The sequence below is a fragment of the Hypanus sabinus genome, chromosome 4 (genome assembly GCF_030144855.1).
Source record: "Hypanus sabinus isolate sHypSab1 chromosome 4, sHypSab1.hap1, whole genome shotgun sequence".
Classification (NCBI taxonomy): domain Eukaryota; kingdom Metazoa; phylum Chordata; class Chondrichthyes; order Myliobatiformes; family Dasyatidae; genus Hypanus; species Hypanus sabinus.
Window position 1 is genome coordinate 25,489,819 of NC_082709.1, and position 27,915 is coordinate 25,517,733.

General features: G+C 41.7%; 1 protein-coding gene across 4 annotated transcripts in view; it reads left to right on the forward strand.

The window, feature by feature from the left end:
* Positions 1-27,915, forward strand: part of LOC132392584 (integrin alpha-6-like) — a 100,677-nt gene that overhangs the window by 41,897 nt on the left and 30,865 nt on the right. For all 4 annotated transcript variants that reach the window (XM_059966652.1, XM_059966653.1, XM_059966654.1 and 1 more), the window contains exons 3-8: positions 4,920-4,999; positions 7,846-8,092; positions 8,654-8,776; positions 12,634-12,844; positions 19,668-19,861; positions 22,322-22,410. In XM_059966652.1, coding sequence (XP_059822635.1) covers positions 4,920-4,999; positions 7,846-8,092; positions 8,654-8,776; positions 12,634-12,844; positions 19,668-19,861; positions 22,322-22,410 — 944 coding nt within the window. The remainder of the gene's footprint in view (positions 1-4,919; positions 5,000-7,845; positions 8,093-8,653; positions 8,777-12,633; positions 12,845-19,667; positions 19,862-22,321; positions 22,411-27,915) is intronic.

The following is a 27,915-nucleotide window of genomic DNA, read 5'->3' on the forward strand; positions in this document are numbered from 1 at the left end:
GTCAACATGCATTGAAAATTTTACTCACGGAATAAAATAGGAGTGAAGAAGAATGGATATAGGACTTTAAAAAATATGTTTTTGTAAGCATGGATACACTTGATTGAGTGGTCATTGGTTTAGAGTGAGAGGGAGAGACTTAACAGGAATTTGTGCGGTAGCTTTTTCACACAAAGCATAGCCAAAGTATGGAATGGGTTGCCAGAGCAAATGGTTGAAGCAGGTGCATGAACAACATTTAAGGTTTATGGATAATTCAAAGTAAATTTTATTATCAAAGTACATCCATGTTACCATATACAACCCTGAGATTCATTTTCTTATGGCATACTCAATAAATCCAATAACCGTAATAGAATCAATGAAAGACTCCACTCAAGAGCAGACAACCTGTGTGCAAAGGACAATAGACTGTGCAAATACAAAAAGCGGAAAAAAAGCAAAAATATCAAGAACATGAGGTGAAGAGTCCTTGAAAGTGAGTTCATTGGTTATAGGGACAGTTCAGTGATGTTATCCCCTCTGGTTCAAGAGCTTGATGGTTGAAGCTGTCCCTGAACCTGGTGGTGGGGGTCCTGAGGCTCCTGTACCACCTTCCTGATGGCAGCAGTGATAAGAGAGCATGACCTGGGTGGTGAGGGTCTTGATGATGGATGCTGCTTTCCTGTGATAACACTCCATGTAGATATGCTAAATGGTTGAGAGGGGGGCTTTACCCATGGTGGACTGGGCCATATCCACTACCTTAAAGTTTTTACTTGGAGTGGTTCAGAGGGATATGGGCTAAACATGGGCAAATGGGTCTCTCTTAGATATGTTGTTTGGCACAGACCATTTGGGCCAAAAGACTTGTTTTCATGCTGTATGACTGTGGAGATTAATATATTTAGCACAATAAGCAAATACAGAATATAAAATTAATTTCCATTTCTAACAAGGGAAGTTCGAACCCAAAAAGAGTGAGCTTGAAGTTGGAGTACAAGGTTCACAGCAGGATTCTGGGCAGAACGAAATAAAGTTTTGCTTCCATGAGTCGAATTGGTTTTCAGTCCATCAGCAGTGGGTTTCAGAGGATGCCCTGGGTCCAGTATGTAAGTGGCAGTACAAAAAAGGCATACCAGTGCCTTTACTTAAAAGTTTGCAGTTTTGGCACATCATATAAAACTTTGATAAACTTCTACAGATGCATGGTGGAGCATATACTGACTGGGTACATCATGGCCTGGTATGAAAACACCAATGCCCTTGAACAAAAAATTCCTACAAGAAGTAGTAGATACAGCCCAGTCTATCATATTTTCATGGAGTGCTGTTGCAGAGAAGCAGCATCTATTTTCAAGGACCCCCCCCCACCACCCTCTAGGCATGCTCTCTTCTCACTGCTGTCATCAACAATTAGGTACAGGCGCCTCAAGACCCCACCACCATGTTCAGGAGCAGTTATTTTCCCTCAACCATCAGGCTCTTGAACCAGAGGGCATAACTTCACTCACTTCACTCACTCTACACCTATAGATTAACTTTCAAGGACTCAACACCTCATGTTCTATATATTTATTACTTACTTATTATTACTTTGTTTTTTTTTCTGTGTATTTGTACAGATTGTTGACTTTTGCAGGTAAGAATCCATGTCAGGGTAGTATATGGTGACATATATGTACTTTAAACACGATTAATATTTTTACTCCTAACTGCTGTCATTAGCTATTGTGTTTAATGGAGAGGAGACGCAAGGAAGCCTGATGTTCTTCAGTTGTAATACTTCAGTGCAGTAACCTAGATAAGACTGTGCCAGAGAATTTGACAACTGTGCTTGTGGTCAGATGTATTGGGTCCTTGCCTAGGCTGGACTTTTGGTTGGCACACCTATTCCAAAAATAGCCATCATAGGTGGAGCTTTCCACTTCAGGAAGATCCAAAGTACTGGGCATTGTTCTGTTCAATGAGGTGATATGTCAGGACAGAGCAAAGAAATTCCACAGTTCTCTGGGCCACAAATCCTCAGAAGGGAAGAGGATATTTATTTAAAAGGCTCTCATGAGATAAGTGGTGGAGGGAGGTTGCAGGGTGACCTTTGTTTGGCAGATACTGAGTGTAACACCCATTCTCTCATGTTCCAGTGAATGAATTGAGAAATTAAGTTTGGTCTCACCATTTGTGGATTTGCAGGTTTCATCGGTGCTTTGTCCGAGGTCAGGTATGGCAATGACATAAGCTGTACTCGATCTGATTTATCCTATTCCACTACGATAGGTCACTGTTTGGAGAAGACATACAGCATGGTGGTGAGGAAAATTGAAGGATGGCGATGAGAACTGTATGCAGTGAGATTAGCCTGTCGATTAACTCCCCAACATGTATATCGTTACGCCAGATGGAGATGCATTTCTGTCAGTAGCCATATTTGAAAAGGGTGCTCAACAATCCCTCTTTAACTAAGTCAAAGGCTTTTCTGAGGCTTTAAGAAAAAGCCAGGTACTCTGGTTGATGCTCCTTTCTGCATCGTCGGTGGAGTTGTTGCATAGTGAAGATCATGTCCATTGTGCATCTAGAACCAGGGATCCCAACCTTTTCTTATGCCATGGACCAATATCGTTAAGCAAGAAGTCTGTAGACCCTAGGTTGGGGTTCCATGATCTAAAAGGATATAATTCTCCCTACAATTTGGGAAGCATTTATTTAGCTCCCCCCAACTCCCCCGCCCAGTGAGAGCAAACCAGGATGATTGTTAGCAACTGGATGGTGATCCCTCTGTAGTTACCACAACTGGACCTGGCCCCTTTCTTGAATATGATCACAACTACATAGAAGATGAGGACACGCGTAATACATGTAAATGAATTTATGACTGCAAGTCCTGCCCACCAAGAATTAGAACTTGGCAGCATTACTGACGGCTCCAGTGATCCCACTGTTTTTACTGTACTGCCTCTGTACTTTCCTGTCAGTCAGGATCATGGCATGCAGCAGGTGGCTGTTTGGGACCAGAAGAAGGAATGAGGGCTGGGTGTGTGGCACGCGTACCCAAGGCTGAAGGGGATAGCCATCTCGGTCCCTGGCCCAGCCTGGTCTGGGGCTAGTTTTCAGACTGAATGGCTGGCAGCTGATGAATCCAAAGAGATGTCGAAGCCTGATGCCATTGGTGCCACACTGCATCTCAGGAGCTGCTGGCCAGTGGTGAACGGAACGTAGGACAGCCTAGGGACTGCAGTTCCAGATTTTTCCTCGGGGTTTACTCCCAAAGCCTTCCCAGTGAGTGGACAGCTGCAAGGCAGTGGAGGTTTGAGAGCAGAGTTTTTCTGCTTTTTAGATGTGCTGCCAACTATGGCTGATGATCTCCATCTTCCCAAAGTGGCTTGTCTTAAGGCACCAGTAACTGCCCTTTGCCCCTTCTCCTGTCAGTAGAAATAGTTCACCAGGCTTGTAACTAAGCTACACGTGAAGGCCAGGAGCCAGACTTGGTTGTCAGAGGCTATTTGAGACACACACTGTTGGGAGCATTTATTGGGTAATGGAAGGTTATTCCCACAACCTCCCCTGGCTACAACCTTAAGGAACCACCTTGTAATTGCATTGCTGATTTCTGATTCCCTTTGAACCTTAGTCTCAGTAAACAAAATAGTCACCAAAGATCAATGTTTGCTTTGCAGCTTAGTCCAATTTCATTGGCACCCATGTAGTCAGAATCTTCCAGTGCCTTGTTCCAGCACGGTTGAATCAATCAAATGATTGGTTTTGAAATTATGCTTAAGGTTATCTCCTCTGACCTATGGAGTAGCTCGGATTGGGAGCATAAAGATGAGATACATATGGGAACATACATACATATATGTCAATAGGATACAAGATGAAGATCTTTTAAAGGTAGCAGCTAGGATTTAAAAAAAAACTACAAAGGCAATAATATCTGAATTACTACCTGAGTCACATACAGATCAATAGTCAATATGATCAGAGAGCTAAAAGCATTGTTTAATCATGGTGTGGAATAAAGTGGGTTCCTGTTCATTAGATGCCAGCACAGTTACTGGAGAAAGAAGCTGGTTCCATTGGGACCAGTTTCCTTGTTATAGAGCAAACTTAATAACAAGAATTGTAAGTGGCCTTCTAAGGCGATGGATCTCAAGTTTGTATAATGTGTAAGTACTTTGAACTTTGAAGTGACTAACAATTTGAGGGGTGCTGGTGATGGCAAAGTGGGAAAAAGATCACAGTGGAAACTGGTCAAATAAAGGTGAAAGGTTCAGGCAGTAATGTAGGATAACAGAATGGGTAATGGGTCTTTCAGGAAGGAATAGAGCATAGAAGTATGTGAGCATACCTCCAATTAAGAGTCAAAATTAGGAAAAATGATACAAAGAGAAAATTTGAAGTTTCATTATTTGAGTGCAGTATTCATGGATGGATTTATAGCACATGAAGGAACAATGCCTATTAGATTGTTTCCATTCGTGGATGTGACAATATTAACAGTATTCTAATATTCCAGGATATTGAACATTTATATAAATATAAATTTATACTGAGGAGGGGAAGCCCTGATGACAAAAGATAAGGTGATACCAGTACAAAAGAGGATTTTAGCTTGGAATTAATAATTGGTATTAGTTTGAATGGAACTAGCAAGGAGTCAAAAACATTGAGATGGAAGTTTGAGGGTAGCTCCCAGACCAGGAATTGTCTGTTCTGTACTGGTGATACACAGTACAGAATAAATCTGGAAATTAGAGGCCGTACAATAACGGTTCTATGTGGGTCTTTAAAATATATAGCGTGCACTTTTTCCTTCCTTTTTCCAGCTATCTTGGAGTCCGTGACTGAATTGTAGAATTAAACTTGACTTCCAAAGGGCATATTCAAATGGATGAAGGTAAAATATTTAATTTTACTTGTTATTATTTTCACCCTCTTCACAGTTGACATATCGCAGGAAAGCAAAGAAGATCAGTGGATGGGTGTGTCTGTGGAAAGCCAGGGTATAGGAGGAAAGGTTATGGTAAGTTTGAACACTTCACAAATGTTCTTCACTTTGCAGCTTCCCCTGAATTGGGGGACCCCAACCAATTCCATCTTCTTTCACAGTAGCATATTGTATTTGTTGCTGAAAGGCAGCTCATCTGCACTGGGGTGACTAAGCATAATGAGTTTTTACTACCTTTTGGAACATGACACAAGCTTCTCAACCTCACTTTGACTTTGCTGTCCATGACCGGCCAACTTTTCTGATGGCATCCAAATGAGCTTGAAGAATAGCAGCTGATGACCAGATACACTATTTCCTTCTGAGCGAAACAATTCCAGAGTCTAACCATTGCTCTGTTTTATTTCAGCCAGCAGCTGGCAATACTAATTTTGTCCCTGCTGCTTACACTTCCATTAAACCTGTTTTTTGTTTCTTGTCCCATTTTAAAACCCCAGTTATTCTTTTTTTTTCTATGTAAGTTTTCCTTCTGCTATTGTACCTATGGTAAAGTGACAAAGGAATCATTCATGTACTCCTTTGTGACCAGTGTTTTGTACCCAATGCTGTTCTCCAGCAGGGAAACCGACTAGGAGAGGCAAAAGAAAGGTAATTATAGGAACAGATAGGTAGGTTTTATTCATTGTTATTAATTGGGAGTGGAGAATGTATGGGGGAGGGGGAATGGCTGAGTATAACAAAATAATCTCTGAAGTAGAGCATAGCCAAAAATGTTCAGTACTGCTGACTTGCCAGACATGGATTTTCCAGGCAAAGTCCATCCCTAATTGTCCTCTTGAAGAGTTCAGTGAAATGTTGTTTGGAACCAGAGCTGTCCATCTGGTGTATCAGCTCCCAGTTTTGGTGTTTGAGAGTTCCAATACTTGGAGCAAATAATAATGAATTGTGTGCAGCATCTGGTGATGTCCATGTTTGCCATCTACCCTTCTGCCTTCATGCAGCAGGCTCTGGGCTTGGCAGGTACTGCTGCAGAAGTCCAGACAGGACTGAGGGACTGCGTAGCCCAGTTAACAGGGGTTCTAACAAACTTCTTCAACACCTCCCTGGAATTATCCACTGTACTCACAGACTCCAGGTAGCCACGTATATTATCCAATCCAGGTAATCTGCCTGAGTGACTACCGTCCAGTGATACTGACCTCAACAATAGTGAAGTGCTTTGGGTGCCTGGTTATGGACTGCATTGAATCCCATCTTCCTGCTATATTGGAGCCATTCTGGTTCACTTATCACTGACGTCAGTCCACTGACAATGCCATAGACTTTGCCCTCCACTCCGTCCTGTCCTAGCTAGAAAATGGTGCCTCATACGCCAGGATGCAGCTTATGACTTCAGCTCAGCATTTAACATGCTTCCCTCAGGGCTGAGTGCTCAGCTTATTGCTGTTGACACTGCTGATGCACGACTGTCCTGCTAAATACAGTTCAAACCAAATCATCAAGTTCACTGCTGACACAACTGTGGTTGGCTTAGTCAACAAATAAGCCAAGATGGTGTACAGAGAATAGGTAAACCAGCCTGTAGAATGATGTGAGCAGAACAACTTGAGCTTCAACGTGGTCAAGATTGAAAAGATGATGGGTGGACTTCAGGAAGGTGCAGACTGACCACAGCTCCTCCTGGGAGTGCACATAATGGATGATCTCACCCGGTCTCTCAAAACCAGACCTTTACTTAACAAATCACAGCAGAACCTCACTTCCTGAGGAGATTGAGATGAGCGCGTCTCCTTCCCCCCACCCCATATTTTTACTGAAGCACCATTGAGAGTATCCTGACCAGATGCATCGCTGTCTAGTATGGGAATGGCAAGACATCTGAATGGAAAGCCCTACAAAACACTACGAGCATGATCATCGGAGTCTGTCTTCCACCCACCCAAGATATTTGTCAAGGATCCCTCCCATCTGTCCCATGATCTCTTTGACCCCCTACCATCAGGGAGGAGGTACTGTAGCATTAAGCCAAGGACTGTTAGAGTGGGACTGCTGAACTCCCTGCTACCACCCAGGTCTCTTCACACTGTTTACTTTTTAAACTTGTGTCGTAAGTGCGCCCTGTACTAAATGTCATTCTTCTGGAATATATCTTATTATTTGTTAATTTATTTATGGTAATATTAGTTTCTATGTTGTGCATTGTTTTGTTTGGTGGAGCGTGTGTCTACAGTTGAATGACAATAAACTTCAGCTTGAAGTTTCTGTAGTGGATTTTGTAGAGGGCGCACACGTCAGCGGGAGTGCACCGGCAGAAAAGGGACTGAGCGTTTAGGGTGGTGGTTGGAATGTCATTCTATCCTGGGTCGTGTCAAGGTTGTGTGTTGAAGGAGCTCCACGATCAAGGAAATTGAAAGCAGACCGTTTCACTCCTATGTTGTACCCTGAAGATGGTGGAAATGATCTGAAGTGTCATAAGGCAAGCCATTTGCCACAGCCAACCCAGCAACTGATCTACTCTTGTCACAGTATTCATAGGGCTGGTCCAGTTAAGTTTCTAACTAATTAACCAGCAAGGCATTGATGATGGGAAGTTTGGTCTTTGTAAAGCCATTGAAGAATAAGAGCAGGCAGTTAGACTGTAGCTGGAGATGGAAATTGTCCAGAAATTGTATGGTATGAATATTATTTTTAATATATTAGCAGATGCCTGTATGCTGTCTAGATCTGCCTGCATGCAGACAGAGACTGCATTTCCTGAAGAGTGTTGCATGAAATTAATTACTGAGTCTAAGATGGAAAGGTGTTTATTGATGAAGCAGGTGAAGGTGGTTGCAATGCTTATCACTGTAGAATAGGTTCCTGTTTCATTATGGAACATTATTACCCTTCATCTCAATATGTAAAATGTTTAATTGTTTCAGGTTTGCGCACATCGATATGAGCAAAGGCAACACTTGAATAAGCCAGAGGAGTCTCGTGCTGTGACCGGACAATGCTATATTTTGAGCCAGGATCTAGAAAGTGAAGCTGATGCAAATGTGAATATTTGTGCTGGGCGACCACAAAGCCACGAAAAGTTTGGTATCTGTCAACAAGGTGTAGCTAGTGCTTTCACCAAGGGTGCTAATTATTCTGTGTATGGAGCTCCAGGTGCCTACAACTGGAAAGGTAATGTGCCTTAGAACAAGACATTCTCATAATAGTTCTCTTATAATATGTTATGATGTCCAAAATAAAGCATAATCAAGTTGACAGAATAGATTTTCACCTTTTTAAAATTTGCAATGTACATGAAAAATCTGTTAACATCTACAGCAGTATATTATTAAATGTAAAGTTAGATGCATTAATTTACTCAATCTCTTGTGCTTGTGGTCATATACAGGTTTACATATTATACTTTCTCAGGTTAATTGTCAGAGTCGTCAGACCAAATTTTCCTACTGTGTGAACTTGCTGATTCTACCCAATCACAATGGGTATTGAAATGCTGTTTTCAGATCCCACATAACAAACATTTTCTTAACCATTCTTTTACTTTTATCCCCAATTGGAAGTTAACAGCTTAAATTGTTCAAATCATAAACAAATATTTTTGAAATGTGATCTTATATGTAAACATGTTCTGATTTTATGCTCCCAGCAGGTTGGGTATACCTACTATGATGTAACTTAAACATGAACTTTTGGGGTTGCTTATGCAGATTATTAACTACTTTGTTCTTTCAGGAATTGTGCATGTGGAATGCAGAGATATTGTGGATGGTAATTTTGATGATGGACCCTATGAAGTTGGTGATGAAAATAGGAGGGATGAAAAACTGGTTCCTGTTCCTGCAAACAGCTATTTAGGTATGCACAATAGAACTTAAAAGTAAGGGAATAAATGTTTTAAAAATTGAAAAAAAAAATTAAGAGGAATTTTGGAGGGCAAAAGTTTGTGGTAATTGGACACTTTATTCAAATTTGATAAAGTAAATTTGGCTATGAATGGTTTATTTTTGTGCCATGGGATTTTATGCATCTGTATTTAATTATATTCAAGGTTATTGTCCTAGACATACATAGAAGTTCTGCAGTTGCTGGAAATCCGAAAGCAACACACAAAATGCTGGAGGGACTCAGCGGGTCAGGCAGCATCTATGGAAATGAATAAACAGTTGACGTTTTGGTTCGAGACCTTTCTTCTGGACTGTAAAGGAAGAGAGAGATGCCAGAATAAAAGGGTGGGTGAGGGGAAGAAGGGGATAGGTGAAGCCAGGTAGGCTGGAGGAGAAGGAATCTGATGGGAGAGCTGATTGCACCATATGGGAAAGGGGGGGGGGGAGCGGGGAGGGGACGGGCAGGTGAAAAGAGGCCAGAATGGGGAAACAGAAGAAGAGGGGAAGGAGAAACTAATATTCATGTCATCAGGTGGAGGCTACCAAGATGGAATATCAGGTGTTGCTCCTCCACCCTGAGGGTGACTTCATTCTGGCACAATAAAAAAGGCCATGGATCAACATGTCGGAATGGGAATTGGAATTAAGATGTTTGGTGGATATCGCAGAGGTGCTCAATGAAGTGGTCCCCTGATTTACAATGGGAAGGGAAACCCAGGTGGTGGGAAGATGGGGTGAGTGCAGATGTTTGGGAAATGGAGGAGATGTGGGTGAGAGTAACATCAATGGAGGAAGAGAAACCCCAGGTGGCAGGAAGATGGGATGAGCATGATGTGAATCCCTGAGGGTTTCCCTTCCTCCGCGAATCATGCTGTCCTCACCCGTATCTCCTCCATTTTCTGAACCTCCAATTTCACCCCCTCTTCCCGCCACCTTAACAGAGATAGAGTTCCTCTTGTTCTTGCATACCACCCCATGAGCCTCCACACCCAAACATGAGATCCAAAAAGTGGGTCTTCCTGGTGGCCAGACATTCTAATTATGATTCCTGTTCTGACATGCCAGTCCATGGCCTCCTCTTGTGCCACGATGAGCCGATCCTCAGGATGGAGGGGCAACGCCTTGTATTCTGTCTTGGTAGCCTCCAACCTTTTGGCATGAATATTGATTTCTGCCCCTCCCCTCTTCTTCTATTCCCCACTCTGTTCTTGTCTCTTCTCGCCTGCCTATTAACTCCCCCCGCCTTCCCTTTCTCCTATGGTCCGCTCTCCTCTCCTATCAGATTCCTATCTCTCCAGTTGTTTACCTTTTCCACCCACTTGGCTTCACCTATCACCTTCTAGCCATTCTCTTTCCCCTCCCCTCATCTTTTTATTCTGGTATCTTCCCCCTTCCTTTCCAGTCTTGACGATAGGTCTTGGTCTGGCCTGCAGAGCTCCATCAGCATTTTGTGTATCACATGTTTGTACATGGTTTCAGTGCCATGAAAATGAGCTTTTTGTCACAGTTACACAGTACATCACAAACATGACAAGTAAGTTAACATGAACTTAAATTAACATAAATTATACATAAATCGCATGACAAAATAAACATAACAAAGTTAGTGTCAATTGAGAGAAGTAAAAAGAAGAACAGTCCACGGTAGTGCTAAGGGTTTTAGGTCAGCTCAAGTGTTTCAAAAGTCTAATATTCATCTGTAACCTCAAGTTCTGTTTCTCAAAATAGCTTATTTTCGAAACTAATTTTATCTTGGTGCTTCCTGAACGAGTGGTTGCATGCAGTTAGTAACTGTGCACCCATGACAGAATCATGGAGCAGTGAAGAATGAGCTTTGAAGAAATCTATTAGACTTAACAAATCTGTACAAGCTCTTCTGAAAGAAGAGTCAGTGGAAGTGGCTATATCTGTCTGGTATGCGTGCATCTCCAGCTGCCATATATGGCAAGGAGTGAAATCCAGGGTGAAAAATAGACTTGAGTAGCTGTTTGGTTCTCTCGCTAAAAAGCCATCTCTCCTCTCACCATTCTTCAAGGTGCTAGATATTTCTGCTTGTTGACTAAAGATGGACATCAGAATAAAACAATTTTTCTCTGAAAGAAAACATATACAACTATAGCAGCAATAATCCCACAGAATATTCCTTTCATTTGGAAAGATGTGTAATAACTGTATTTTTCTAAGCCACTGTCATGCATTTTTATTGGTGGTCTGTTTTTTTTAAGCACTGAAACCACAGGAAAGAAATATCTGCTGATAAAGTGTTTGCCAGAACTGAAAGCCTGATTGTGCTCTTTATGATGGAATTTCATCCATTCTAATTAAACAATGCAGCATTATAAACATAGAAAAAATTAACTTGGGCATTTCTCTAAATAAAGAGTACAGTAACTGTATTCCATAAACGGGGCTTTTGTCCTATGTGGCCATGCTCTTGAGATTGCTCGGGGACCTGCTGAAGTGCAGGGGACCCCCAGATCACGGAGTGAAGTTAACTTCTCATCCCTGTTCATGGAGGTGTTCCTGTTTCTCTAACTGAAGAGAGTTGTGGAACTACTTAAGGTGTGTTCCATATCACACATTCCAGAAAAGTTCAGTGTTGTTTGGTCTGGGGAGTCCCCAGTGAGTGTGGACTAAAAGAAAAAAATGCTAAAAATAGGCTTTGTTCCCTAGATCCTTTGTCCCTGCTGGCTAAGATGACAAATCTGCTTCTGATTTTATTGCTTCGGCAATGAAAGATTTAGGGCCTTTGTAAAGGTCAAGTTTGGATGCATGCCAGGTTTCAGCTGGCATGAATTCCACCGGGGCTTTCCGAAGACATAATGAGCAGTATTTTCCCAGGGAGGATTTGGAACTGACCCAGTCATAGTCCTTCAACACTGGAACAAATGGAAAATGTGCACCACAGTGACATTCCTCCTCTCTTTCTCCCCCCCCTCCCCTTAATAAACTCCATTTGTAAACAACACTCAGTAGAGTTTTGATTCAGGGGCAGATTTTCTTTCACCTTCACCAGCCCATCAGCCTTGAGAAATTTTAGAAGCCCTGTATGTCATTATGTGCATAATTAACTTCACCTACTCTTGAATGAGGCCTCCATTGGTCTTTAATCATGGGTGCCGCATCCTAGCTGTCTAAGTACACAAGTCTGGGCAGTACAGTATGGAGAGTAAGCTGTTGTTGTGTAGCAAGCTCCCCCTCTCCATGCAACTGATGAACCCGAAGGAACGGCAGAGACTGATACAGTTTCCTTCTCCTTGATGAGCTGCCAACCATGGCTGATGAACCCTGTCTGCCTGGTGACTGATTTTAAGGTGTCATTGACCCACCTTTAACCCTTCACCTGTCAGTAGAAATACCTCTGCTGGGCTTAGTGGCTAATGAAAGCCAGGAGTTGGGCTTGGTTGTCAGAGGCTATTTGAGGCGCATCCCCTTGAGAGCATTTAGCAGATAGTGGAAGCTTATCCCCATTACCACCCCTTCAGCTGTAACAACCTTAAGGAACTTACTGTTACAAAATACAATTCCTCACTGTGAGGAATTACACAGGTGCATGAGGCATTGACTCGCATGTTTGTGTCATCAGAGCTTCTGACAGCAACACCTTGTCACTAAACACAAACAACTCAGCAGGAGCCTTGATTTATTACTCCAAATTTCAACTGATGTGTTAACAGTCCTCAAAACATAACAGGAATTGTGTTGATTTAATAGGTTGGACATGTAATGCATTTACATCATCTTTGTGATGTCTTTCCCTGTTGGATTGTCCATAAATGTTAATAAAATATTTAGAAAATGCGCTTTGATTCTGCTGTTTTATGTTAGGCTTCTCCCTGGACTCGGGCAAGGGAATCACATCAGAGGACACATTAACCATTGTATCGGGTGCACCAAGAGCCAACCACACCGGAGCTGTTCTTTTCCTAAAGATGGAGAAATCAACAGGAAATCTAAAGACTGAACACATCCTGAATGGAGAAGGGCTGGCTTCGTCTTTTGGATACGATGTTGCGGTGGTAGATCTTAACGGAGACAGGTTAGTTTGTGGGGCAGGATACAAGTGATAACTCCGTTGTTCTGCAGGATGTGTGCTGACAGGGTTAGATCTTGCAGTACCTTTTTATTTTGTGGATTGTAAGGACATTATCATTTGTGTATAAAGAGCAGAATTGTTGGTGGGGAGGCTCACGGTACAGCTTCAGATTTCAGTTTACTGCTGCGCTGAAGCTGATGTGGCTTGCCTTGTTTTCACGACTAGCTCAGCAGGTGTTAGCTTTACAGCTCTTAAAAGCCTGGAAAATGCTGCTCAGTTGCCCAGCCAGTAGAGCTGTTGGCCCACAGCTCCAGTAACATGGGTACAATCCTGACCTCCAACATTGTCGGTGTGGAGTGTGCACGTTCTCCTTGTGACTGCATGGGATTCTTCTGGATGCTCCTGTTTCTTCTGACTTTCCAAAAATAAATACTGTGAGTTGGAAAGTTCATTGACCATCGCAAAATGCCCTTGGTGTGTAGGTGAATGATTGGTGTTGATTGGAATTTGGAGCAAACAAAATGGATTTGGTTAGGATGACTATAATAAGGCTTGTGTTGGCATTTCTTGCCATGGATTCACCACACAGCAAAGTAATATTGAACCTCTTTTTCTCAAAGTGTAGAAATTCCTTCATCCAACAGTACTGTTAGGAAGCATTCTGGAGTTGTATGAATATAGAAGATGTTAATTCAAGCAAGAACCAGTTCTAATTGTAAATTGCAAGCACTAAATTGAAGTTAAAAATGCAAGGCTGATCCACAGAATAAGAGATGTGGTTTGCAAAATGGTGACCATGAGACATTTGCACGTGCATCAGCCAAATGGTAAGACAATGGCGTTGTGTTAATTGGCCTGCATCAATCCAGGATTTAGTCATTTGTACCATTGTAAATTAGTTAAGGGAAGTGTCCCAGCCAAGGTATTTTAACATTCGGAAGTCTCTCTCACTGTAAGTATGCAATTCAAAGGAACCACTTGCCAACCCAATGTATTGAAGTGAACAATGTCATTGTAACTATTGAAATGTTATTGAATCACCTACTGTTACCATTGATCTTAAGAGTAGAAATATGTGATGCACCTTGAGTTTGTAGTACTTTACCAAGAGAGTCTCCAGAATGATCCTGCTTGTTGTGATGAATAAAGCTTCAATGTCTCTCTGGTGACATCAGTCACAGTCACAACAGTAGCATCGCCAGTGTCGCGCCCCACCACTACTGCGAGCAAATACCGCAGAGAAATACTCTACCATTCTGTGACTGTAACCTGTTAGTCCCAAAGCTGAAATTATATTTCAAAGTAAAGATTTAAAACCCAAGTGTTATGTAAAGAAAGCATGATTGTCAAATTTTGCTTGATAATCCTTCTTTACGATATCTTCTGGATATTTTATGTGTTGCAAATGCTCTAAAGAAGCTAATTTGTTGTTCTCAGTAATTTATTCAGCTGTGGTTGTTATGACAACTAAGCTTATTTGTGTCCTCATCTGGTGATCTTGTACAAAAATTTGTTTAACAGGATAGTGACCCAAACAACAGATCTTGATTGATTTCATTTTCCCTTTTCTGGTTTTCTTCATAACAGAGACCAAAACAAGGTTGCTGGTAGAAGGAAATGTAGATGTCTTCTGAAAAATAATTTACATTGGTTTATTTTTGGAAGACTGGTGGTGGTCAATAAGACATCAAATGCTGGAGCCAGAATGATAATTGGATAAGGATCCAGGCTTGTTAGAATGTCACAAAGTATTATGTATCCTGATAATCTCTCATGCTTTAAAAGTAATAAAACTGGCTGACTTTTCTCCAACCATGACGCCATGTCTACAACTCTCTTCGGTGCCAACTGATTCTTCCTGTAATCTGATGACCAGAGCCATACAAGGCATATATAGGGTAAATTACACTAGAGGGTAAATGGTCTTGTGCAGTTCTCATGTAATCTCCCAGGTCTTGTACTCTGAACTTCAACTATGTACAATAGACAATAGACAATAGGTGCAGAAGTAGACCATTCGGCCCCTCGAGTCTGCACCGCCATTCTGAGATCATGGCTGATCATTCACTATCAATACCCAGTCCCTGCCTTGTCCCCATATCCCTTGATTCCCCTATCCATCAGATATCTATCCAGCTCCTTCTTGAAAGCATCCAGAGAATTGGCCTCCACCGTCTTCCGAGGCAGTGCATTCCACACCTCCACAACTCTCTGGGAGAAGAAGCTCTTCCTCAACTCTGTTTTAAATAACTGACCTCTTATTCTCAATCCATGCCCTCTGGTACTGGACTCTCCCAACATCTGGAACATATTTCCTGCCTCAATCCTATCAAATCCTTTAATTATCTTAAACGTTTCAATCAGATCCCCTCTCAATCTCCTCAATTCCAGCGTGTACAAGCCCAATCTCTCCAATCTCTCTGCGTAAGACAGCCCTGCCATCCCAGGAATCAACCTAGTGAATCTACGCTGCACTTCCTCAATTGCCAGAATGTCCTTCCTTAAACCTGGAGACCAAAACTGTACACAATATTCCAGGTGTGGTCTCACCAGGGCCCTGTACAAATGCAAAAGAACATCCTTGCTCTTGTATTCAATTCCCCTTGTAACAAAGGCCAACATTCCATTTGCCCTCTTCACTGCCTGTTGCACTTGCTCATTCACCTTCATTGACTGGTGAACTAGGACTCCTAGGTCTCTTTGCATTTCTCCCTTACCTAACTCGACACCGTTCAGACAATACTCTGCCCTCTTGTTCCTGCTTCCAAAGTGGATAACTTCACATTTATTCACATTGAATGACATCTGCCAAGTATCTGCCCACTCACCCAGCCTATCCAAGTCTCCCTGTATTCTCCTAACGTCCTCTTCGCATGTCACACTGCCACCCAGTTTAGTATCGTCAGCAAACTTGCTGATATAGTTTTCAATGCCCTCATCTAAATCATTGACATAAATCGTAAAGAGCTGTGGTCCCAATACAGAGCCCTGTGGTACCCCACTAGTCACCTCCAGCCAGTCTGAGAAACACCCATTTACTGCTACCCTTTGCTTTCTATCTGCCAACCAGTTTTCTATCCATGTTGAAACCCTGCCCCCAATGCCATGAGCTCTGATTTTACTCACAATCTCCTATGTAGCACCTTATCGAATGCCTTCTGAAAATCTAGGTACACAACATCTACTGGCTTACCCTCATCTAACATCCTTGTTACACCCTCAAAAAACTCCAACAGATTAGTCAAGCATGATTTGCCCTTGGTAAATCCATGCTGGCTCGGCCTAATCCTATTTCTGCCATCTAGATGTGCCACTATTTCGTCCTTAATAATGGACTCACGCATCTTCCCCACGACTGACGTTAGGCTAAAAGGGCGATAGTTCTCCGTTTTCTCCTTCCCTCCCTTCTTGAAAAGTGGGACAACATTAGCCACTCTCCAATCTTCAGGAACTGATCCTGAATCTAAGGAACATTGGAAAATGGTTACCAATGCATCCGCAATTTCCTGAGCCACCTCTTTTAGAACCCTTGGATGCAGACCATCTGGACCCGGGGATTTATTAGCCTTCAGTCCTACCAGTCTACTCATCACAGTTTCTTTCCTAATGTCAATCTGTCTCAATTCCTCTGATATCTTATGACCCTGGCCCATCCATACATCTGGGAGATTGCTTGTGTCCTCCCTGGTGAAGACAGATCTAAAGTATGCATTAAATTCTGTTGCCATTTCCCTGTTTCCCATAACAATTTCTCCCAATTCATTCTTCAAGGGGCCAACATTGTTCTTAACTATCTTCTTTCTCTTCACATAGCTAAAAAAGCTTTTGCTATCCCCTTTTATATTCCTGGCTAGACTGAGCTCATAACTGATTTTTTCTCTCCGTATTGCTTTTTTAGTTAAGATCTGCTGTTCCTTAAAACTTTCCCAATCATCTGTATTCCCACTCATCTTAGCCCTGTCATACTTCTTTTTCTTTAATGCTATACAATCTCTGACTTCCTTTGTCAACCACTGTGGCCCCTTCCCCCTCTTTGAATCCTTCCTTCTCATTGGAATGAACTGCTTTTGCATCTTTTGTATTATCCCCAAGAATATCTGCCACTGCTGATCCACTGTCTTTCCTGCCAGGGCATCCGCCCATTTAACTTTGGCCAGCTCTTCCCTCATGGCTCCGTAGTCTCCTTTATTTAATTGCAACACTGACACCTCTGATCTGCCCTTATCCCTCTCAAATTGTAGATAAAAACTTATCATGTTATGATCACTACTTCCTAATGGCTCCTTTACTTCAAGATCACTTATCAATTCCTGTTCATTACACATCACCAAGTCCAAAATAGCCTCGTTCCTGGTTGGCTCAAGCACAAGCTGTTCCAAAAATACATCCCTTAGACACTCCACAAACTCCCTATCCTGGGGTCCAGCACCTACCTGATTCTCCCAGTCCACCTGCATGTTGAAATCTCCCATAACGACTGCATTACCTTTAGCACATGCCAATGTTAACTCCCTAATCAACTTGTACCCAATATCCACGCTACTGTTTGGGGGCCTGTACACAACACCCATTAGGGTCTTTTTACCCTTACTGTTCCTCAGCTCAATCCACACAGACTCTACTTCCCCTGTTCCCAAGTCACCTCTTGTTAAGGACTGAATCTCATTCCTCACCAACAGGGAGGAATGTCTCTACGATAGCACGTATACCCTGGTACACTCAATTCCCAGGCCTGATCCCCTTGCAGCCATGTCTCCATTATCCCAACAATATCGTAGTTCCCCATTTTCATCTGAGCTTCAAGCTCATCTGTCTTATTTCTGACACTACGCGCATTCAAGTATAGAATTCTTAGCCCATTCCTCCTCTCTTTGCTTAAAACACTGTCTACTGTACCTAACCCAGCTCCTTGAACTTCCATTGGGCAAATTGCACCCTGAATTTTGATGACCTTCTCAAGATCACCCAAACCTTGTACACATTTAACCCCATGCACCTTCTGACCAACCCTCTGGATCTGGATCCCTGCCCCCTGCACATCTAGTTTAAACCCCCCCGAGCAGCACTGGCAAATACTTCTGCAAGAATGTTAGTACGCCTCCGGTTCAGATGTAGACCATCCCTTCGAAACAGATCCCAATGTCCCTGGAACAAAGACCAATTATCCAAAAACCTGAACCCTTCCTTCCTGCACCATGCTCTCAGCCTCGTATTAATGTGCATAATCATTCTATTCTTCGCCTCACTCGCACGTGGCACAGGTAGCAATCCCGAGATTGTCACCCTGGAGGTCCTGTCTTTCAGCTTCACTCCTAACTCCCTGAACTCTCTAAGCAGGACCCCCTCACTCACCTTACCTACATCATTGGTCCCTACATGGACCACTACATCTGGGTTCATGCCCTCGTTCTCAAGAATAGCCTGCACCCGATCTGAGATGTCCCGGACCCTGGCACCAGGGAGGCAACATACCATCCGAGACTCCCGATCTGCCCCACAAAATCTCCTATCTGCCCCCCTAACTATAGAGTCCCCTAAAACTATCGCTCTCTTCTCTTCCCTCCTCCCCTTTCTAGTTGAGGGTTCAACCTCTGTGCCAGAGGCAGGACCACTACAACTCATTCCTGGTAGGTCATCCCCATCAACAGTATCCAGTACGGTATACTTATTGTCAATGGGAATGGCCGCAGGGGTGCTCTGCTCTGCAGGGGTACCTTCTCAAACACTTTAAAGATGGAATACTTAACTGGTACAATAAACCAATTGCAGCCTGTGGAATTTACAGACTTTATTTGCTTACAAATTGTAGTACTGGCACTATTTGTCCTTAAAAGCAAATGGATATTAATTAACAAATTCATATGAGGATACAATACAGATTTACCAACTAACACAGTCACAGGCATTTTAACATTTAAAAACTTAATCATGGCGCCATCTACTGACACATCAATGAGAGCAGATAAATGTTCATTTTTTTTAGAATAATTGTTGTTATAGACGGGGAAAAAGATGGCATTTATATAAAACTATTTGAGACATAAGAAAAATATGAAAGTGTAGGCATTATTGTAAGAGGGAGTGAGACTGCATTCGATACATTTTGAAGTGGACTTCTTCAACAATCTAAATGCAGGCAGATGGGAACACGTCACTGGACCTCACGGTCAGTATGGATGAGTTGGGCTGAAGGGCCTATTCCCATTTCTATAACAATGGCTGTGGTTATTTGTAATGTGATATTATCTGATTACGGATACCTAGCAGATTAGGAAATTGCCTTATTTAGATATCTGGTGGACATTTTGTTTAATAGGAAAGTTGAAAGTGTCACCTGTCCTTCCTAGAGCCCGGTGAGGCCATGAAAACATTTTTAAGGATAAATTGAATACTGATTTGATAGAATGAATGAAAAGGTCGACAGTAAATTGGGTGGCTCATTATGGATGAAGCTACTAGTAGGCCAGGTAGTCAGTTTCATAGTGTAATTATATAAGCATTTCTATGATATAATAAGCTGTGTTAGCAATTAAGTTCATCTCAGGAATGTATGCCTAAAATTAAGTCTTCCTGACCTCATTGATGACATTTAATTTTCTGAATAAATTTTCGTTTCCCTTGAGAGACCTTCCAACATATTTCATTTAAATCACAACCAATAGAAAGTAAACTAATACAACAATAGTATAGAATGTGTAACAGTAGGTCCATGCAGCTGAAAGAGCCAAAGAGCTACAGGTGTGTGCGTTGTTGTTATGGTGGAGAAATTTTCAAGAAACAATTTCACTTTGTTTCAGCACAAAAATGAGAATGATTTTCTCCCCAGGTGGTTGGATCTTGTTGTTGGAGCACCGCAGTTCTTTGATAGAGAAGCTGAAATTGGTGGTGCTGTATATGTTTACATCAATGATAAAGGGAATTGGGAAAACGCCAATCGTATTCGATTGAACGGTACTAAAGATTCCATGTTCGGCTTGGCTGTTGAGAATGTAGGTGATATTAACCAGGATGGATATTCAGGTAAGATCACAACTAATCCATAAGTAATAGCTTGTATTTAATTGAACTGAGATTTTGTATTTTAACATGAATATAGACAAATATAGTTACCCTAGAAATGACTTGCGTCATATGTTCAATTGTTCCATTTAATTTTAGAGAATGTATACAAGCTGAATTTCTTGTTCTTTAGACATCTACAAAAACAGAAGGGAAGCCCAAAGAATGTATGACAGTAAAATGTTAGAGCCCCTAAGCTTTCTTGTACGTCAATCAGAAACGAAAGAAAATCTGCAGATGCTAGGATCCAAGCAAAACCCACAAATTGCTGCAGGAACTCATCAGGCCAGGTAGCATCTATGAAGAGTACAGTCGACATTTTGGGCCGAGGGCCTTCTGCAGGACCCTTCAGTAATGATGAAGAGTCTTGGCCCAAAACGTTGACTGCCTGGTTTTTTGAGTTCTTCTAGCGTTTTGTGTGTGCTGTTCCTTTGTACTTGTTACATCTAACAGTGTTAGTTTCTTTAACACAACTTTATATTCACAATTTAATAGAAATTTTGTATATAAACATTTATAATACAGCCTAAATGAGAATACTTATTTAATTATTTCAAACTGAATGCACAGTAAGTATCCAGACAATTTGCTATTGGAAAGATATTTCCTGAATTAAAATTGCCTTGTTTTCCTTTGACCCAAATTATTTGAAGGGTTTAAAAATATTTTGCTGTAATATGGGAAATTGTTGGTGTTATAAAACTTTTTTTTATTAAAACCATTTATGTGACTATCTTGCCTTTCTTGAAAACATGGCCTTTGATTTTGTTAGTTTTATCCTCAATCTAACCTTGTAGTATTCACGGTTCCTAAGGTTGTTTTAGAACTCTTTTATCAATTGATGGATTTTAGAGAATGAAAATGAAATATTTTATTGTTTCATGTTTGGATGTTTTTTATTGAATTTTCAAGTTATGATCAGACTGCAATTATTCTCCCAAGAATTTAGGAAATATATTTGATTAAGGGACACAAATGGATTTTGGTCTTACTTTACTTTTTATTGTCACCAAACAAGAGCGTACAATCATCACAGCAATATTTGATTCACTGTCTAGGTGGTGTTGAAGTTGTACAAAGAACCTGAGCAGTTTTTATTGTCTTGTACTTCTCAAGTACAGTTGAAGCATACTGTCAAAACAATGCCTTTTTGTTGAAGATGACTGTATACCTTATCTCTTTTAGATAATGTTTTCAAAACAATACTGTTTCAATTGCAAATGAATCTCACAATCATATCCCATTCTGCCTAAAAGCAGGAGTCAATGTTCTTGGGGTTAAATTCCTGCCACATACTGTATATCCACAATAAAAATGCGATTCCAGTCTACATTCTACTAGACCTGCTAGGCCACTTGGTTCTTAGGAAGTCAAGGAAATTTGCATTTGACCTGTTTCAAAAGGGAATAAAAATCTTTGCAAATATGTTAAAACTTTAAAGATTAAATTGCATACGTAGATACCAAGCATTTGCCTTAATCCAATGATGTAGGAGTTGGGGTTAGTAAGTTGTGAATGTTATTTTGGTGATGCAAGCGTAGCAACTCTTGCATGCTGCCCCAGCGCATCCTCGGACTCTTGATCATTTCTCTCTGTGTTTTGATGTATACATGGGCAACAAAGCAAAACTAATTTAATCTGTTTGGAGAAGAGTCAAGTTCCATCCACCCAGAGAAACCTGAAAATGGACTAAATATGTGAAACTTTTTGGACAGGAAAGTAGACACACTTAGTTGGTGCATGATAAAGTTAGTCCAGGTATTTTATCTCTTATTATTGTGCTGTTTTATCTTTTGTTCTAATGTAACTTTTAATTAGTATTGTAACTGTGAACAAAGTCACCAGAGAGGCTCAGCTGGTATATATAAAAGTTTTTATTGGGACACACACAAGTTGGCAACCTTTGGAGTTGAGTTTTTCCAGATGCCTGAATTTTCCCACCAACACACCCAAAATGAGTTTTAATTTACTGTGGTCTCTGAGTTGTATTCATGCAATAGGGTATTGATTGCATTCATGCATATGCAGACATCTCAGTCAAACTGGATGTTTCCTGTTCGAACCTGCATTTCCCACCAGAACGTCATTTTAAATTTGATCTACAATCAATATTCAGATCTGAAGATTGGTTGTTGAAGGTTAATATTTGCTGTATTGCATCTCAAAAATACATCCTAACAGTAGATACACCCAAAACTTTTTGTTTACTTTTCATATAACTTTGAAAAGTCACGGATTTCAGTCAAACCAGAACCCAGCTTTGAATCAATATAAACCATGTCATGATGTTATCCACTAGATGGCATAGACAGGTTTTATATTTGTAAAGTTGAATATTTTTTAATTCTTTGTGAAGATATGTTGGCTGTTATAAATCTGTTCAAAAAATAGATGCTAACAGTTCTATTGGTCCACCTTCAGATATTGCTGTTGGAGTGCCATATGATGATAAAGGCAAAGTTTACATATACCATGGGTCTATTTCTGGAATAAATACAAAACCGGCCCAGGTAAGAGTTTTTACCAAATATTTATAATTGTAAAAGTTTCTGATCTGAAAATTAAATTCTGTTGCTGCTTAGAAATATAATTATCTTAATCTAAAGTTCAAAGTAAATTTATTATTGAAGAACACATGTCACCATTTATGACCCTGAGATTTATTTTCTGTGAATATTCTCAGTAACTACATGAAGTACAATGGAAAGCCCACACCCAGCAGGACGGATAACAACCAATGTGCAAAAACAAAACTCTGCAAATGCTAAAAGAAAGGGGAAAAAGTACTAACACTGAAATAAGTATCAAGAAGATGAGATGAAAAATCCTTGAAAATGAGTCCAAAGGTTGAGGGAACAGTAGTGATGGGGGAAATAAAGTTAACCCCTCTGGTTCAGGAGCCTGGTGGGTGAAGAGTAATAACTCTTCCTGAACCTGCTAGTGTGGGTTCTGAGGCTCCTTAATGTTCTTCCTGATGGCAGTAACGAGAAGACAGCTTGGCCTGGAATGTTGGGGCCCTTGATGATGGATGCTGCTTTCCTGCAACAGTGCTCCATGTAGATGTGCTCCATGGTGGGGAGGGCATTACACATGATGGACTTGGCCAAATCCACTACTTTTTGTCGGCTTTTCCTTACAAAGGCATTGGTGTTTCCATACCAGGTCATGATGCAACTAGAAAATATACTCTCCACCACACACCTGTAGAAGTTTAGTTGACATGCCAAATCTTCGCAAGTTTCTAATGAAGTCAATTTGCTGCCGTCCTCTCTTCATAATGCCACTTGAGTTTTGAACCCAGGTCAGATCCTCTGAAATGATTACACAGAGGAATTTAAAGTTGCTGACTCTCCACCTCTGATCCCCCGATGAGAACTGGCTCATGGACCTCCTCCTGAAGTCAATAATCAGCTCCTCAGTCTTGCTGCCATTGTGTGAGAGGCTGTTGTTGTGCACCACTCAGCCAGATTTTCAGTCTCCCTCCTATATGCTCATTCATCATCACCTATGATTTAGCCAACAGCAGTGGTGTCATTGGCAAATTTAAATATGGCATTGGAGCTGTACTTAGCCTTACAGTCATTAGTATGAAGTGAGTGGGGCAGGGGGCTAAACTCAGCCTTGTGGTGCACCTGTGCTGAGGGAGCTAGTGGAGGAAATGTGGCTAATCGGAATTGAATGGGGTCTGCAAGTGAGGGTGCACAAGGAGGTATTGAGGCCAAAGTCTTGGAGTTTATTGCTTAGTTGTGCGGGAATGATGGAATTGATTGCAGAGCTGTAGTCATTGAAGAGCATCGCTATCCAATGTTCCAGGGCTGAGTGAAGAGCCAATGAAATTACATCTGCTGTGATGGTAGGCAAATTGGATTGGATCCAAGTCACTTTTTAGGCAGGACTTGATATGTTTCATCACCAACCTCTCAATGCACTTCATCACAGTAGATTTAAGTGCTACTGGACGATAGTTACTGAAGCAGGTTATCACATTCTTCTTGGGCACTCGTATAATTGAAGCATGCTTGAAGCAAGTAGGTACCTCAGATTGCTGAAATGAGAGGTTAAAGATATGGATGAACACTCCAGCCAGTTGATGAACACAGGTCTTTAATATCCGGGCAGGTACCCATTCTGGGCCAGGTGCTTTCTGAGGGTTCACCCTCCAGAAGGATGCTGTCATGTTGGCCTCAAACTGAAGTCACAGGGCCATCAGGGGCTGCGGGAGTTCATGAAGGTGCTCTGTGTTTTGATGGTCAATGTGAACATTGAGCTCATCTGGGCCACTTGGTTTCAGTTTGTAGAAGGTGAGAACGTTCAAGCCTGCCACAGCTGTTGATCTTCCTTCAGCGAGTTAAGTTTGATCCCGAGTTGCCATTTCGTATGTGAGATGGCTTTCCAGAGATCACATCAGGACCTCTTGTATTTAGCTTGGTCACTAGAGCTGACTGCCACTGACCTGGCCCTCCGCAGACTGCAGATCTCATAGTTCATCCAGAGCTTCTGGTTAGAGAAGACAGAATGATTTTGTGGACACACACTCGTCTAAGACCGTACAATAAAATTGCAATTGCACAACAAAATTTATGATGCTAGTAATTTTATTCTGTTGATTTTTTAAATCCAGTTGTTAATCTTTTTATGTGCCATTCACAGTGAAGTGATATAGCTGCAACCAAGCAATTTGGCTGCATTAACTGTTGTTTAACTTGCGTAACCAAACATTTTACCTAACACTTACTGTGAATTGCAATTATAACGATTTTTGCTTTTGACTGCAGATGAAAGGTGTAATTGTTGGCTGCTTTTATTTGACTATAACTGCACTGCTGGTCCTACTTCAAATTTACTTCAGACTCTGGTGCCATTCTGCATGGGCGCTGCTGGCTACCTAGCACGGGTTGTTATCCTTGAATGACGTACCCTCCAATCACTCCAGTAGTGATGTTCCACAAAGTTGGAGAACTGTATTCAAATCTTTATTTGCAACTAGCAAAGTGAACAATCTTGAAGTGATGCAATTGAATGGTCAATAGATATGACATCTGGCAGTCACCAGAACTGGCCAGAACAAAGCACAAGTATGCAAATTGTTCCCTCACTTTTACCACCCCCCCACCCCATGTGACTAGTTACCAAAGCAAACTGGCAACACAGAATTCAGTACAGATAGAAAACAGATACATGGCTCCTACACTATACTGATGGATTCTGGTTGGTTGCTGTATAAAGTAAAAACAACACACACAAAATGTTGGTGGAACACAGCAGGCCAGGCAGCATCTATAAAGAGAAGTACTGTCGACGTTTCGGGCCGAGACCCTTCGTCAGGACTAACTGAAAGGAGAGATAGTAAGAGATTTGAAAGTAGTGGGGGAGGGGGAAATGCGAAATGAAAGGAGAAGACCGGAGGGGGTGGGGTGAAGCTAAGAGCTGGAAAGGTGATTGGTGGAAGTGATACAGAGCTGGAGAAGGGAAAGGATCATGGGACGGGAGGCCTCAGGAGAAAGGGTGGGGGGAGCACCAGAGGGAGATGGTGAACAGGCAGAGTGATGGGCAGAGAGAGAGAAAAAAAACTAACAACTAAATATCTCAAGGATGGGGTAAGAAGGGGCATTAACGGAAGTTAGAGAAGTCAATGTTCATGCCATCAGGTTGGAGGCTACCCAGCCGGTATACAAGGTGTTATTCCTCCAACCTGAGTTTGGATTCATCTTGACAGTAGAGGACATATCAGAATGGGACGTGGAATTAAAATGTGTGGCCACTGGGAGATCGTGCTTTCTCTGGCAGACCGAGCGTAGGTGTTCAGCGAAACTATCTCCCGGTCTGCGTCGGGTCTCACCAATATATAGGAGACCACACAGGGAGCACCGGATGCAGTATACCACACCAGCCGACTCACAGGTGAAGTGTCTCCTCACCTGGAAGGACTGTCTGGGGCCCTGAATGGCTGTGAGGGAGGAAGTGTAAGGGCAGGTGTAGCACTTGTTCCACTTACAAGGATAAGTGCCAGGAGGGAGATCGGTGGGAAGGGATGGGGGGAATGAGTGGACAAGGGAGTCGCATAGATCCCTGTGGAAAGCAGAAAGGGGTGGGGAGGGAAAGATGTGCTTGGTAGTGGGATCCCTTTGGAGGTGGCAGAAGTTACAGAGAATTATACGTTGGACCTGGAGGCTGGTGGGGTGGTAGGTGAGGACAAGGGGATGGGGTGGATGGGGTGAAAAATTTATAATTTTTAAAGTAAATTAGCTTGTCTTTTTGACAGGCTGTTTCACTGTTACAGATCACCTCATTCCAAATGATATTGGGCATTGTCTGTTAGTGTAGAATTTTAGTCTTGCTGTTATCAGCCTTAAAGCCTCCTCTTCTTTAAAGATCTTGCTATCTCAACACAAATAGGTGTACTAGATTTCAGACAGTACCTTTACTCCACATGGTAAGGAGGGATAGTTATAATTTCTAGGTAGTAGTGACCTAGTCAGTTAATTCCAGAACGAGTGTGGGTATATTATTTGGTCTTGTATGTAAATTTTTATTCTTGCTGTTCATCTGCCTTGTTTAATTATAAAACCTCCATCTGGTAAGAACGTATTTTGCTTGCTTTCAAAGTTAAGCAAATAATATGGTTATATTTTGTGCATTTTAGTGGAGAATTTGAAGAGATAGCATTTTGTTATAAACCATGGATCTCGCATTATGAGCTTGGCTCCATTGGGAATGCCAGATCTGTTTCCAGCAATAACTAGTCACATTGAATTAAAATAAGGCCTAGAAATATGACAGGATTCATGTTATTGATGAATTACATTCTCAGTAGATTTTGACGAGTTTGCTGGCAATGTTAAGTTTAAAAACCACATTACAGAGCCACATTTTAATTTATTTTAGTACTTTATTTACATATAGCATGAAGTAGGCCCTTCCAGGCCTTCAAGCTGTGCCTCTCAGCAACTAATGTTCTCCCCTCCCCCCTCCACCCACGTTTAATCCTAGCCTAATCACAGGACAATTTACAACAGCCCATTAACCTATTGACCGGTATGGCTTTGGACTGTGGGAGAAAACCGGAGCACCCAAAAGAAACGCACACAGTCACGGGGAGAATGTACAAACTCCTCACACGCAGTAGCAGGAATCGAACCCAGGTCTCTGGTACTGTAAAGTGTTGTTCTAACCACTACACTACCACGATGCCCACATGCGAAACATTAGCTGATTTTTTTCTTCATTTATGTGTTGGCTTTGTAGCTAAAAAAGCAAAATACTTGTATTAGAAATCCTCCTTGGTGTCAAGTTTACTTAGTGTTTGCAAAGCACAGAAATGGGTCCTTTGGCTCATCATGTCTATAGCAACCATCTATACTAATCCCATGTGCAGCACTTGGTTCATAATCTTCTCTGTCTTGGTGATTGAAAGATCATTGAAATACAAATGTTGTAAGGATCCCTGCCTACAGCACCCTCTCATATTGTGCATTCCAGATTTCTATGACTCGTCTGGGTGAGAAAATTCTTCCTCAGATCTCCTCTAAACTTATCACTTGCTATAAATACTTCCTGCTATTCATGCTACCAGCACTTCTAGTTTTGTGCACCTCTGTCAGGCCTCTCTCATCCTCTTCCTGACCAAGAAGAACAAAGCCAACCAATCCAATTTCTCCAAACTGGAGTTCTCCAGCCCAGGTAATGCCTGAGTGAATCTTCTCTGCAGCCCCTTCAAGGCAATCAATATGTTTCTGCAGTGCGATGACTAGAACTGTACACGGTTCTTCAGAAGTGGCCTAATTGCAATATCTCTGCGTCCATCTTCCATTCCCTGTCTAATGAAGAAAACTATCATATTACCATGTAACAATCATATAACCATATAACAATCACAGCACGGAAACAGGCCATCTCGGCCCTCCTAGTCCGTGCCGAACTCTTAATCTCACCTAGTACCACCTACCCGCACTCAGCCCATAACCCTCCACTCCTTTCCTGTCCATATACCTATCCAATTTTACCTTAAATGACAC